The 13,963-nt window shown below is 39.6% G+C and overlaps 2 protein-coding genes across 2 annotated transcripts in view; one reads left to right on the top strand and one right to left on the bottom strand.

Annotated features, from left to right (window-relative positions):
* The window catches only part of LOC122781922 (WD repeat containing planar cell polarity effector), a 74,861-nt gene extending 66,466 nt beyond the window's left edge, over nucleotides 1–8,395 (bottom strand). Inside the window, exon 1 of the mRNA XM_044046031.1 lies at nucleotides 7,876–8,395. The gene's annotated coding sequence lies outside the window, so the exon portion shown is untranslated. The remainder of the gene's footprint in view (nucleotides 1–7,875) is intronic.
* A 90-nt stretch (nucleotides 8,396–8,485) lies between these two features.
* mdh1ab (malate dehydrogenase 1Ab, NAD (soluble)) lies at nucleotides 8,486–12,979 on the top strand. Its single transcript, XM_044046030.1, has 9 exons — nucleotides 8,486–8,621; nucleotides 9,032–9,130; nucleotides 9,366–9,462; nucleotides 10,535–10,710; nucleotides 10,949–11,071; nucleotides 11,250–11,426; nucleotides 11,541–11,654; nucleotides 12,007–12,096; nucleotides 12,394–12,979. Exons 1-9 carry the CDS (start codon nucleotides 8,619–8,621, stop codon nucleotides 12,514–12,516), a joined length of 1,002 nt encoding a protein of 333 aa, XP_043901965.1. The 5' UTR covers nucleotides 8,486–8,618; the 3' UTR covers nucleotides 12,517–12,979.
* The last annotated feature ends 984 nt before the right edge of the window (nucleotides 12,980–13,963 follow it).

The following is a 13,963-nucleotide window of genomic DNA, read 5'->3' as shown; positions in this document are numbered from 1 at the left end:
GGTTAAAGCCAACACTCACACAGAGGAAGTGATTTTGACAGATGACATTCAACTGTTGGTTTAAAAGCTCTCATGTTTTGCTGCAGGAAAAGTCACACTTCACTGTCACCAATGAAGAAAGGTGTTGACAAAGTACATAATGTAGTTTATTGAACAGTGATGTCAGAGTCTCAATGGGACCCGACTACAAATTAGCATGAGGCTAACCATGTGCAACTCTCCAGCTCTCGATGTGTGCGATGACGATTAGCGACAGTGCAGATGAATTAGTGTGTGACCACTGTGACAAATTTCCCGCCGCCATTCTCTTTAATGTGTGACAGGCCCTCCCACTCCCCCCTCTTCTCCCATACATGTACATAGGCTTAACGTCGTCTGGGCGGGCCGATCCCGCCGGCTCACTGTCGGCACAGCAACGAGCGCTATCCTAGCTAACATCTGCTGCACGACCCGGGGCCACTCAGAATGGGCCTTAATCCCCGCACAGCTATGTTGTGGGGGAAAACATTCTTTCCTTTTAGTGAGTGCAGACAAACAGGGACAAGCAGTGTTGCTGGTAACCTGCAGGCAACCGGCCTCTTGGAAGGGCCGGGAATGTTGTCGGTTACGTGGCCCCCAATTGTGCCGTGGCCCATTATGGCTGGGCAGAGGGGTGTGACCGCCAGCATCGGCAGCGAGCTGCCGTCACTGGTCCAGTTGGATGGATTTGGAGGTTTTTGAGGGTAATGAAAGGTGGTGCGAATGGACTAGGACTGGCCTTGTGCTGCTAAAACAACAGGTCCATTGATTAAAAAAAAAACAAAAAAAAAACGTGAACCACCTTGCTCCCTCGCCGATGTGGGTTTGCTGCCACATCAGCTGGCTGTGGACCCGGGAAAACTGTTGCAGCCACATTTTTGGTAATCCCTCAGTGACTTTTTAGTGCTGGTTGCTGTCAACAGCAGAGAGAATGGAGAGTGTGCTTTCAGTTTGCGATAGAGGCAGAATGTTGTCGTGTGGGGGTTTGATGCCACCTTGTGACCAAAGCAAGGCAACTACTGAGTGTGTTTACAGTCAAAGACACTTCAGATACTCACACCAGGAAACACTCAAAGACTTTTGATGACAGGTGAACAATAACTCTCCTCTTTGAAACAAGCCGGGCCATGATCCTTCATTTTACTGTTGATGATAAAGATCTTCTGTGGCAGTGACGCACAAGGTAAATGAAGATACACTCCCATCAATCAGTCCGTCAAGTGCTATGAAATATGTAGTTGTCTTAATATGAAGTATGACTCCATCAAAACCATTTCCCTATGCAAGCACCTCAGGGAGTTAGATGAAGGGAGACAGTGTGGATTGCTCAGAGGATGAAATACCTGTGGGTGTGGCTCAGTGTGTGGATATAATGAGGTTTAATTGAATAGTTCTGCATCAGTGCCAAGACGTTGCCTGGTCTATTTGTAGGGGTCCGTCTGTGTTCTCTGTGATTGAGAGCTTGGTTGTCTTTTTCCCCCAGAGCAAGCCAACACTTGGCCAGAAAAGAAAATCCTTCTCAGGTTTCAATCACAGTCAATCAGTGAGAAAAGAAACTCAGAGTGGTCATAGGTACCTCTGAGGCAGACTGGAAACACTCACACGCCTCGAGGCCTTGTTGTAAAAGTGCCAAAACCACACAATAACGTCGGCTCAAATGGATCTGCAGGCTAATTATGGAAGCAACCGATTCATAATACACTGAGAAAGAGTTATTTTAGAAGATGTGCTCTGCACAACACATAAAAACAAGACTTCAATTCAACTAAAGAAGGGTTTAACATAATGTCATGCTGGGTGATCAAGTGGAATAATGGCGACATAATGGCGACTAAACAGTAATAACACACACAGATAATTATGACCCAAACATTGTTGCGTAAAACCTCAGTATGGATACAGCAATTTCCATGTACAATGACAATTATGTATAGATTCTACTTTTTGGTGCAGCTCACAATCTGTCACAAAAGCTGCATTTATAAAACTATAATAGGCTTAAAGACATGTAATATATAAACCCTAACCCTATCTCGTCCGTCTCCCATTTGCTCTTCCTGTTAGGCTCTTTGAAAACAGTGTCTTCTTCATTTTATGTGTTGCACTATGTTGCAGTTCTTCAAAGACAGACGAGGTTGAAATTCAATTGTCCGTTACAGCCTTGGACGCAATTTCTACAAATATAACTTGAGCAAGCAAATTTAGAGATAGTGTAAACGCTTCTTGTTTTAAAACGCCGCAGTAAATTTGAACTTTTCACTTTCATATCACAAGTCCACGTCCTGAAGGCAACACTACTGTCACATGCAGCAACGAGTGTTTTCTGGAGAGTCTTTGCCACAAATCCATCAACGTCTATGCAAAGAGAAGTCCAACAGCAGCAGTCTTAATAAGGGCAAATGCTGCCACCTAGTGCTTTCTTACGATTACTGCATGTACACGAAAATGACAGGATGAAGTCATATAGGTTTGTTGAAAAAGGTTTGTTGTTGTTTATAGGTTTGTTGAAAAACATTGGTATTTTATAACATTTACTGCACTATATGCTTCACCTGATTAAGCCTTATCAGCTAATCTAAGGCGGGACGATGACACCGTTGAGACACAAATATGCCATAAAGTAAGCCGAGTGATGGCACATGGATAAAGGATAATGATACAGGAGATAGTTGCGATGATGATGTAATCGCTTATTGTGTTTGTATGTTGCTCAGGTTTGCTTTTGTGCGACTGCCGGTGCACTGCGAGGGTTATTTGGTCTAACTGTGGAGATAGAAGAGCGATATGGAGGCTGATCCGTGTGCTGGCTGTCTGTCTCCCAGCTGCCAACGTGACCGGGTCACTCAGGTGCACTGTGCGAGGACAAGTGACCGAGCAGTGAGACAAGACAGAGAGGGTGGAGATGGAGGAGTGACGAGGGAAGGATACAGGAGGAGATGGAGTGGAGAGAGGACAGGGTTCAGTGGCAGACATAGTGTGTAGAATTGTAGCATTGCTCAGCGTTGAGCAAGTTCTATGTGTACGGTATAGGATTTGTGCAAGTTCAAACTTTCTCACTTGCATCTGTGCATTTGTTTTTACAGACACATACACACACACAGAGGATCAGGTCGGCATGGCGTGGCAAACTGGCACCAGATCTTATCGTGTGTCCTCTTGTCCCGCTGATGTTTTTGGTTTCTTTCCGATTTCCTTATTTCGCAGAGACAAAGTATGTCTAATCCCCGCATGTCAACACCGCTGTGTAACTTGTCAAATACAGTTACAGCAACAACAACAGGGTTTAAATGTGCGCTTAAGTAAAGCCATAACTGTCACAAGTGAAAAACTGTCTTTAAGTCTTGAGTAATTTCCTTTTCTGTGAGGAAATGAATGCGTCAATGATTGTCAAAATTGTCATGTGAGCGTTACAGAACGCTTTGTTTTGGTTTGAGTTAGTTTCCATTTTCCGTCCATTTGTGGGTTTATTTGTTTGAAAAGATCATACAGTATATCACATGAAGTGACAAATTAATGTGGTTGCACTTGAAAAAAAATGTAACTCAGATGATCAACATTTTGAAAGAAGCATTACCACTAATCCTGACCTCACATTATCTATTTTGCAAACACGGATTGATGTAAGTTATTGTAAGACACGGATAGTTATTCTTATATTAAATGATTCTTCATCTAAATTTACCTGCACTGATACTTGATCACATAACAAGCTTATGAGGTTGAGCAGCACTGGGAGGATGTCAATCATCCAGACCCACAAAAATGTCAACAGCCATGCCAAAAGGAAAGTCTTCAGCGAGTTTGGCAATCACATGAAAACTTCAAGGCTTAGCTGTCACCTAGAATTATTTTGTCCTCGTCTCTCTTGTGCCAGCTAACTCCACCTGAATGTCACAAATAAGTAGAACAAATGACGGTGACATAATCCTTACATTTTGTTAGGGATAACCTTTAGTCCTAAGGAACAACTTTGTCACACATTTAAATACAGGATATAAAACTAATGTCTTGTGTTCATGTTATTGGCAAAAATCTACTATCTACTAAAAAACTACTATCCATGTTGTTATTATGTCCTCATTTAAAATTAATTCTTACTTTTTAGTTTTATGAAGCATTTCCTACATTCACATCCGGCAGATATGGATCAATATTATTATAATATATTTATTTGGAGACAAATTTGTGAAAAATAATTGAAGCTCAATATATGCATCAGTTCTGGGCGAGCTAGTGAACATCTGAGGGAAATAACTCTCGGGTGATTTAAACTCAGCACTGGTTCATGGTTAGAAAATGCACATTTGAAAACCTTTCCAATCACTATACTACACACAGTGGGACAGTATATTGATTGATATGAAAGACAGCAGTGAGCACCTGTTTCTCTCACACTGACACCCAGGACATCCATAAGCACATACTGTACCACACAGAGGGGCAAAATGTAACAAGAGCTGAGAGAAACTGGCAGGCTGTGGCAGCTGCTTCAAACAGCTCTGAATCCAGCGATCAAGCGCAGAACCTTCTGAGAGAGAGGGGCAGCGGCGCCTGTGTCAGCCACGAGCAGATGCAAACACGGGAAGTAAAGCCAGGTCTGGTTCATTTTATGATGTTCAGATTGAAAGACAGAACATCAGGATCTTTGACAAAAATTAAAAAAGAATTGACATTTCACATTGAGACTGTGAGCAGTAATTTTAGGCAAAACTACTGATTTAGCACCAGTGAAAAAATAAATACAATAATATTGTATAAATAAAATTTAACAATTGTATTTATGATTTTTTATAACTACATATTGTGTAGATATTTGATAAATAAAATTGTTAAATTGTATGTGAAAATGTAACAACTGGAAGCAATAAAAATAAATTGGGCAATAATTCAGTAACAATATATATCATGGTATAATTTTCAATAAATTAAAGAAAGTTCATCAAAATATTACAAATTTTACCATATTGCACTCCATATTACAACTTTCATGTGGTAATGCTGATTTATGTTGTTGTTGATGTTATTATTCTGCCTTTTATGGTCTCCATGAACAGAAACAATGTAATATGGTGTATGCTGCATCATTCATCTGAAAACGTTTTTTTCATTATGATAAGTTATGATTATGATTATATTACTGTTTTTCTTCCCTTTATGTTCGTAAAAACGAGCCAAGTGAACTTTGAACTGTGACATATTTCCAACTTTCACAAATTCAATCAATTTGAAACATTTTGAGTACGTTTTGCTCAGGTGTGTTCATTTATATGTTTTATGAAAATTAAAAAACGTATTTCATCTGATTGCCTATAGGTTGTGCTGAAAAAAAAACCTATAAGACACTCTATATTGCACATTCTTATAGCCTCTGTATAAGTTGTTTTAAGTCGTTTTAACATAGTAATGGAAAAAAAGCAGCTTAAATGCTCTGTGTTCTAAGGGTTAAACTTCTGAATGACTGTGTTTTTTGAGAAGGAGAATTCACTTCTGAAACTTTTCATGGGCGCTTCTCTGTTTTTTCAGCCATACTCCAGCTTGTCTGCAGCCATCTCACTTGTTTTGACATGAATTAAATCACTTTCTGTGCACAGTGTGGGAATGTCTCCAGGTGACACAAGATCCAAATAGACACTGCTATACGGAGAAAAACAGATTGCAGAGCTGACAGGCTTTTAAGCATCTGACACTGGTTTCTATGTAAACTAACTGCGATTTATTTACATTTGAAATTTAAGCGGAACAGTTTTAAAATGTACATTTTACGGCTGCTATGATCTAAAGCACAAAAGCAAGCTGCTGGAGGGTTTACTGTAAACACAGACATGATTTGAGGCAAGTGCTGTTTGCTATGCAGCTTATTGAGACTCAGACTTCGTATTTCCACGTCTGCACAGAGACAGGCATTTAACAAAAGTCTTATATCCATAATCACATTTCAGATATCAACATCATTTGAACTAATCATACTTCAATTGTTACTACCGATTACGAAGGATATCATTAACATTTTTCTGACTGGTTAAAAGAAAGCCTTTAATTATGGTTGGACATTATAAATACTCTGACGTCTACATTACATCCTCTATTATTACTGGTTATTATCCTTTGACCAATCAAACATGGTTTACCCTTTGTGCGTGGGGTTCATAATTATAAATATCTACAATTAAGTTGAATAGTGTTCCTTTAATTATAGATTCAGATATAGTTTAATTATCATCATCCAAGTTCATGAGCTGCACATCTAGTTTGATGCGTTCAAAGCTAAGGTATGACCAAATCTCATGGTAGGATCAGATCTCAATATCATGTTTATGCACCGCGCAAACACACTTTAAGACAAAACACTGTGGTTTCTGTGTTTTTTGAAGTTGAAAAACACGATAAACTGGTTTCTCTTGAGCGAAATTCAATCTAACTGTAAGACAATTTATCGCAACAATTATCTCATTGTAAACCTCTTATTTGTGATAATGTTTTTGGCCATATCACCTATAGTCATAACATGGTTAGATATCTAATAATTATTAATAAACAAAACATCTTTGGAATTTGTAACTCTTTTTTTCATCAGTAATACTAGAAATGCTATAAAAGTCCCACAGCAGCCCCCTCGACCCTCAAGTGGAGGATAAAGAAGATGGATGGGTACAAAACAGGTGTGTGCCAGAATGCTTTTCTAGGCAAGCGTATGAAAAATATGGAAAATAAACAAACCCCTACAGTGACAGCACAGCCACAGTCAGTCAGGTTAACAACATGCCTGTAATGAGGCCATCCCACACTCACCAAACAACAGACCCTCTATGGGTCCTCTCAGCTAAAATCAACTTTACAACTCTCTGAAGAACCAAAGATGAGGGGACTAGTTAAAAGACAACACATCAACATCTCTGCCCTTTGCACCTTTTGTGATGAATAAAGTGAACATTTAATATGTCCAGGGAAAAGATTAATGTCGAGCTAATGGAACTACATCTAATTTAAACTCATCATTATCCTAATAAAAAAATAACTCCACTATGTTCTGTCCTTGGTTTGTTTTATTTTCCCCCAACTGTACCATGAAAGTCACTAAACATAGCAACAACTGATTCTATTGGTATCTTTCTACCAAAATGACCAACATACCTCAAGTATAATTTAGTTTGATTTAAGACCATGAAAAGCAGCACATTGACACATCTGAGATCCTTGAATAAAACATTTTTTTACTTTGATTTTGGAACAGCATTTTCTTATGTGAAAATTAGGGATGGCATGATACCACTTTTTCATGTCCGATACAAATACCAATTTCACAAACCCAAGTGCTTGCCAATAGCAATATCAGACCTTTTAAACTATGAAGCTGTTAAAAACACATTTGTGCCAAGCTGTATTGAAGGCATCATTATCCAACTGTTTATCAAATATTCTTCTCCAATGAGAAAGAAATAAACAACCCACAACATGACTCGGATAGAATTTTTATTTACCCTTATATAGTCTATTATATAGTCTATTGAAGCATGTGATGTTGGATTTTTGGATTGATCCACTGATTTTGAGCCGTATCGGATTGATAGTGAGTATTATATTGGCTCATCCCTAAATATTAGAAGTCTTTAATTTACTAAAGCTACTAAAGCAAACTACAGAATTACATCATGTTCGGAGCTATTTCTGATTCACGTTTTCTTTTCTTTCTTTTTTAGCTCATCATATGAATAGTCAAACATAAAGCAGCTCAAACATGAGACACATTCTGTGAGTTAACGCACACTTGACTCTCTACAGAACTTTACCCACCATCACACACACACACACACACGACAGATGAAGGAAGAGATGGGACGGTTATTATCAACAACTTACCTTTAAAGTCACTTTGACGTAGGATGGAAACCTCCCCTTCAGATCTCTCCCATGCTGCTGCTCTGCTTCAGTATATGTTAACTTGACTGTAACTGTGCACAAGTAAACACACGCTTCTCTTGTAAACTGCAGTAAAGTGTCAGTTTGACCCTATATTGTGCTCCATCAGACGCTGTTTGCTCCAGGTACTTAATAATACACAAAAGCAATAACCGAGTTGTAAGTTGCAATCCAATCACATGAATTTCTTTTAGCTAAGCTAATGGCTAAGCTAACGTAGCTATCAAGCAGCGCTCTCGACGCTAGCGATCCAGGTCGCTAAGCAACCACAAGCGGTACCTAGAAGGCTATGCTAACTAGCTAACTAGCTCAACTATAAATGTTACTGTCACCCATCTTATTGAATAAATAACAATGTCCTGCAGTCAACTCTTAGTATTGTCACGGATGGAAACGTTTCATTTTCCTATGTATGAGCAGGTTTGTTGAGACTAGGTTGTCTTTTTCCTTCCACAAACTATCAAAAACTACAACTCCCTGGGTCCCTAGTCTGCCGTGTTACAGTCACAAGTGTCGCAATTGACAGCGGCTTTAAATAGGTGTTGTGAATTCTGTCCGTGTGTGGGCAGCTTCAAAGGAATGAACGACGCTAAAGAGGCAGTGCTAATCCAGTTCCTATAATATTTCCACGCTGCTGAGGTGTGCGGGTGTTTGCAGAGAGCAGTCCGACTTCTCGTCCTGACATGGTGAGTGTCGAGTTGGCACATATCATTGTTTTATTCAAACACCAACATGATTTGATAAGTTATAAAGTTAAACAAAGTTGGTCCAAGTGATCAAATTATGTTAATTATTTGAATCACCACACGACGCAACAAATCGTATCTCATTCCCTACTCATGTAAAGCCATTTTTAATTGTGTCTTTGCTAGTTAGTTCGCCAGTTTTGGAGATTTAATGAACGTAATAGTGCTGCGTGGACGGCAGAGAGTCTATATTTGAACTAACCCAGTAAATCCTGTAGATGAGATTCACGCCCAGCCCTCTGCTGTTGAACAATTGAACTGTCCTCTTTCATTCATACCTGTTGGTTCTGTACAACTGAAAACAATGCTGTTATACACTAACAACAATGTTATGTGCCTTGTGTTTCCAGTCTGAGCCGATTAGAGTTGTGGTGACCGGTGCAGCCGGGAACATTGCCTATTCCCTGTTGTTCAGCATTGCCAAAGGAGATGTGTTTGGCAAAGATCAGGTAAAGACGGAACACTCAGTTCTCTCATCTCATTAGGCAGTGTCACAAAACCTTGTCCTTGAAGTCAATGAAAGATTTGGGTCCACTTTGAAGCTATTTAGGCTTTAGGCTCAGCTCTTTACATTGTGTTCCAGAGACAAGTCCTCCTCTGACATTATATGTGGCTCATATGGTTTGAATTAAGTCCATTCTTTTCATACTATTCATCCCACTGTCTTCTTACTCTCCATTCCAGCCAATCATCTTGCTCCTTTTGGACATTACACCAATGTTAACTGTCCTCAATGGCGTCGTCATGGAGCTACAGGACTGTGCTCTTCCACTTCTGAAAGGTAACCATTGAAAGTCCTCATGACATGACTCTTGGGCTTCTGCATATTTCCATATTTCCAGTTAAAACAAGCTGTGAGGCCGGACAGTCTTTTTCACCATATTGATTGCTGTTCAGAGTAGACACGATGACATACGTTAACAAGGAAGACAGCCTACTCTCTGCTGTGGACGATTTCTCACCACCACCGTCGCCTACGTCTGCGGCGTTAACCAACGATAAAGCTGAGAGTGATGTTTCGTAGGAAGTGCATGATGAGGAGGACATTTCTGGGGTGAGGCTGTATATGTTAGAGCCGATATGGGCTGCAGAGGAGCTGCTGGGGAGGGGACAAAGTAAGTCAGGTAACAGAGCACTCCTTAGTAGGAGTCCTCATCGTATGTAAATATGCTGAAGCTACTCTCCCTCCCAGGTCTTCAAGAGCACTGGAGTGCTATATAACTGACATAATGATAACACAATACTGTTTTTTATGGACTTAATGGCACACTTGCATTAAATATCACAACTGGTGCTCTTTAGATGTTCCAATGTGATCAAATCCATTCACTCCAAGGACCAAGTTTGCATCGTAGTAAGAATGTTTAGGTCTTTAGCTTAAGCTGGGACTTATTTTCTTCCATGGATTACTTGATGAATATGTGTCCATCACTGTTCTGCTGTCATTGTGCGTTTCCATTATGCCTCATCTCCATTGTGATTTGGAAGTTTCTTTTCAAATAACTGTGTCCTTTGCTTTGTTTGGTTGGGGGATGTGAGAGGGCCCCTGTGTTGACATTGGCAAGTGGCAAAGACAATACTGAAATGGGCCCAGCCATGCAATAATACTGGTTATTAGGACTTTCACTGTAGAATATTAATTCTATATTAGAGTGGGCCTGACGTAGAGACCTGCTCTGATTGTATACATTACTTACTTTGTCCAAGGATGAAAATTAAACACACTAAAGAACAAAACTGGTTTGTTGGAAAAGTATTCAGATTAATAACTTACAGCCGAATGTTAGCATAGCATTGACTTGTAAATCCTTTGAATCAACAGAAGTAATTTGAATAAAATTCAATTTTCACAGAGATTATCGCGACTGATAAGCTTGACGTGGCCTTCCAGGACGTGGATGTAGCCATCTTGGTGGGCTCCATGCCTCGGAGAGAGGGCATGGAGAGGAAAGACCTGCTCCAAGCCAATGTGACAATCTTCAAGAGCCAGGGAGCTGCTCTGGATATGCATGCCAAAAAGACTGTCAAGGTTATGACAAACAAGTTTCCACTCTGCTCCATGTGAGCTTTAAAAATTTTCACAGAATGTGGATTTGTTTACTTTCCACATGTTAATCATTTGCTTCTTTTCAGCACCTGTCTTCTGTTTTACGGATGTATAGCTTTTCAGTGAATTCACTAAATCTGTCCAGAGGAAGATATTATGATGACTATGAGCTGTTATTAGTCTGTCATTTTTAACACTAAGGCTGTTATATATTTTTTAGGTGCTGGTTGTAGGAAACCCTGCAAACACCAACTGTCTGATCGCAGCCAAGTTTGCTCCCTCCATTCCCAAAGAGAATTTCTCCTGCCTCACCCGTCTGGACCACAACAGGGCTCGCTCTCAGGTGAGCTACGTTAACTGCCTCCTCTCCTTGACTATTGGATTCACATTACTTTATAGTCAGATGTATAAAAAATGGAACATTGGGCTAAAAAAACATGGAGTTGGACTTTTTTGCAGCCTTCTGTTTGTTGTTCCTTTATTTCTGAATGTGAAATCTGAAGCTGCTTTGTGTCCTTTAGGTAGCGATGCACTGTGGCGTTCCTGCCACCCACGTGAAGAATGTGATCATCTGGGGTAACCACTCGTCGACCCAGTACCCAGATGTGCACCACTGCCTGGTCAATGTATCTGGTAGTGACCTCCCCTGCTTCGATGCAGTCAAGAATGATTCATGGCTCAAAGGAGATTTCATAACTGTGAGCTGATGATCATCTGTTGGACTATAAGAGACATTTTGTTTTCATATATGGCACACGTGTCAGCAACTCAATAAAGCACCTTTTCCTGTCACTGCATTTTCGGTGTTGTAGATGGTGCAGCAGAGAGGCGCCGCAGTCATCAAGGCTAGGAAGCTGTCAAGTGCCATGTCTGCCGCCAAGGCCATCTGTGACCACATGAGAGACATCTGGTTTGGGACCCCTGAGGTAAAAAAACGTGTTATTCGGACATGGACTGGTGCTGTAATCGGGCAAATCAATTATCATTACACATTGCATGCACAGTCGATTTATTTTAATTGACTACCCCTGGTACAGTGTGTTTAAAAATTGCCCAACATTTAGTTAAATATGCAGGTTGTTTCTATTCACAATAAACACACCTAGAAATGGAAAACATGATTGTCAAATTATAAAATGTATGGTAATGCTTGATAAAATGGCAAAAATGTCTATCCACGTGGATATTGGGCCTCTCTTTTTGTCATTCCAGCAGCAGTTTGGCTCATACACTTGAACTTTTCTCACATTGTAACTAGTTGATCTGTTTTTTTTTCAGGGTGAGTTCATCTCCATGGGAGTTTACTCTTCTGATAATTCATATAAAGTCCCAGATGACCTCATCTACTCATTCCCTGTCCAGATCAAGGTGAGAATAATCTAATGTTGTGTTTTGAGTACATGGTTACACATTTGCTCACTTAATTTGGTTTGTATTATTATTGTGAATGTTTCACCAATTCTAAATAAAGAGTATGTGAATGCCATTGGTGTCATGTTTTCACAGCCTTAATTTTAGCAAATAAATTTCCACTGAGTGATATTGAAATACCAGCCAAAACAGGATTGTCAAGGGCATTCAATTATTTTCATCTCTGTGGATAGACTGGGAAAAAAGAGAAAATCATTTTTATTCAACAATCACAAGGTTTGCTCTTTTCTTCAGGACAAGTCCTGGAAGATTGTGGATGGCCTGGCCGTCAGTGATTTCTCCCAATCCAAGATGGATGCTACAGCAGCAGAGCTGGTGGAGGAGAGAGACACAGCTCTGGGTCTCGTGGGAACATGACTAGACCCTGCTGGGCCACCACGCTCCAAGACTCCAGATGCACGCCTGTGATAAAGCACTCCCAACAACCCCTGCACTAGTGTCTACATCTTCGTGTGTGTGTGTGTGTGTGTGCCCTATGGGAAAGAGTGAGTCGGTGTAATGTTTTGATTTGATGTGATTTATACTTGTGTGTTGAAAGGCTATACAGTAAAAACTTGTGTTACAGTGGCATTTTCCAAAAAAATGTACAGCAGATATAACTGGACAATATTGAGTTAGGAAAGCTTGGTAGTCTTTGTCCTTCATAGTCCTCAGACGTATCCTGTCATGACATGGCATAGGCCTCCTTTTCAGTAGACATCAGAAACACCTTTGGCCTGGATGTTGTACATCATAATGCACAAGTATATCTCCACCTCACATACAATATACTGAATTGGTGACCATTTTTTTCCAAATATTTTTCTGTGGGGGTAAGTGAGTGGATGGTTGTTACATATATATTCGGTTATGCATTAAGTCGTGAAACACTGGAATTGATCATTTAAAGGAGAAACGACAACAACAACAACAATAATAACTATTATAATAATAAAAGAAAAGAAATGTTTTAATAATATTGTGTTTTTCTTCTCATGTGTGAACAATTGACGATCTGAATGGTGAGACTGCGGTTTGAAACAAACAGGAAGATCTTCTCCACTCTACGGTGGCCACTGCATACGGGGAGGGATGTTGTTTTTCTTTGTTTGCATATTTATGCTCCCCGTAAAAGTGTGAAATGTGCAGACTAGCTAATCAGATTAGGCTGCTGTAAAAAGATAAGTGACTCTTTTAACTTATAACTATTGATTGTATCAACAAATTTGTACACAAGGTCAAAGTTTCTTGACATTTGCTTCCACCTCATGTTTAAACTATTCACAATGGGGTTCATTTAAATGATCAAAAATGTAAACATTAAAAAAAGGCAAACTTGCTGCATCCTGAAACTACATCAGCCTTGAGTGCAATGTAACAATTTTACCAGGTGGGGGCAGCCTTTGCCAACAGTTTTACTAATCAGTGTACATTCCATTTGTAAGGAATTACATATTTATTCAAATGATTTATTTAATTATGTAATATTTGAATCTATTGGAAGTTAAGCAACATTACTGATAAACAAGAACTGAGCTACTACACCAGTCAGCTGTTTTTATGACATGAATTATTGGATACTTAGATCATTTAAACTGGATTTTTTTTTCATTCTATGTATTTCTCTTAAATTATGCTGTCGTGGAAAATTCTTTTAGACCATTTAAATTCATGAATGTGATTTTAGAAGAATTATATAGTCGTTACCCAACCTCCGTTCTAAGTGAAAGGGGCGGGGTCAGATTAAAGCGGATTAGTTTTACATTCACTCATAATTTTTTTTATCAAACAGACATTTGTTATGAAACGTTTTCAAACACATTTC

This window comes from Solea senegalensis, linkage group LG15 (assembly GCF_019176455.1).
Source record: "Solea senegalensis isolate Sse05_10M linkage group LG15, IFAPA_SoseM_1, whole genome shotgun sequence".
NCBI classification, from domain to species: domain Eukaryota; kingdom Metazoa; phylum Chordata; class Actinopteri; order Pleuronectiformes; family Soleidae; genus Solea; species Solea senegalensis.
This window is presented reverse-complemented; position numbering and strand designations above follow the sequence as displayed.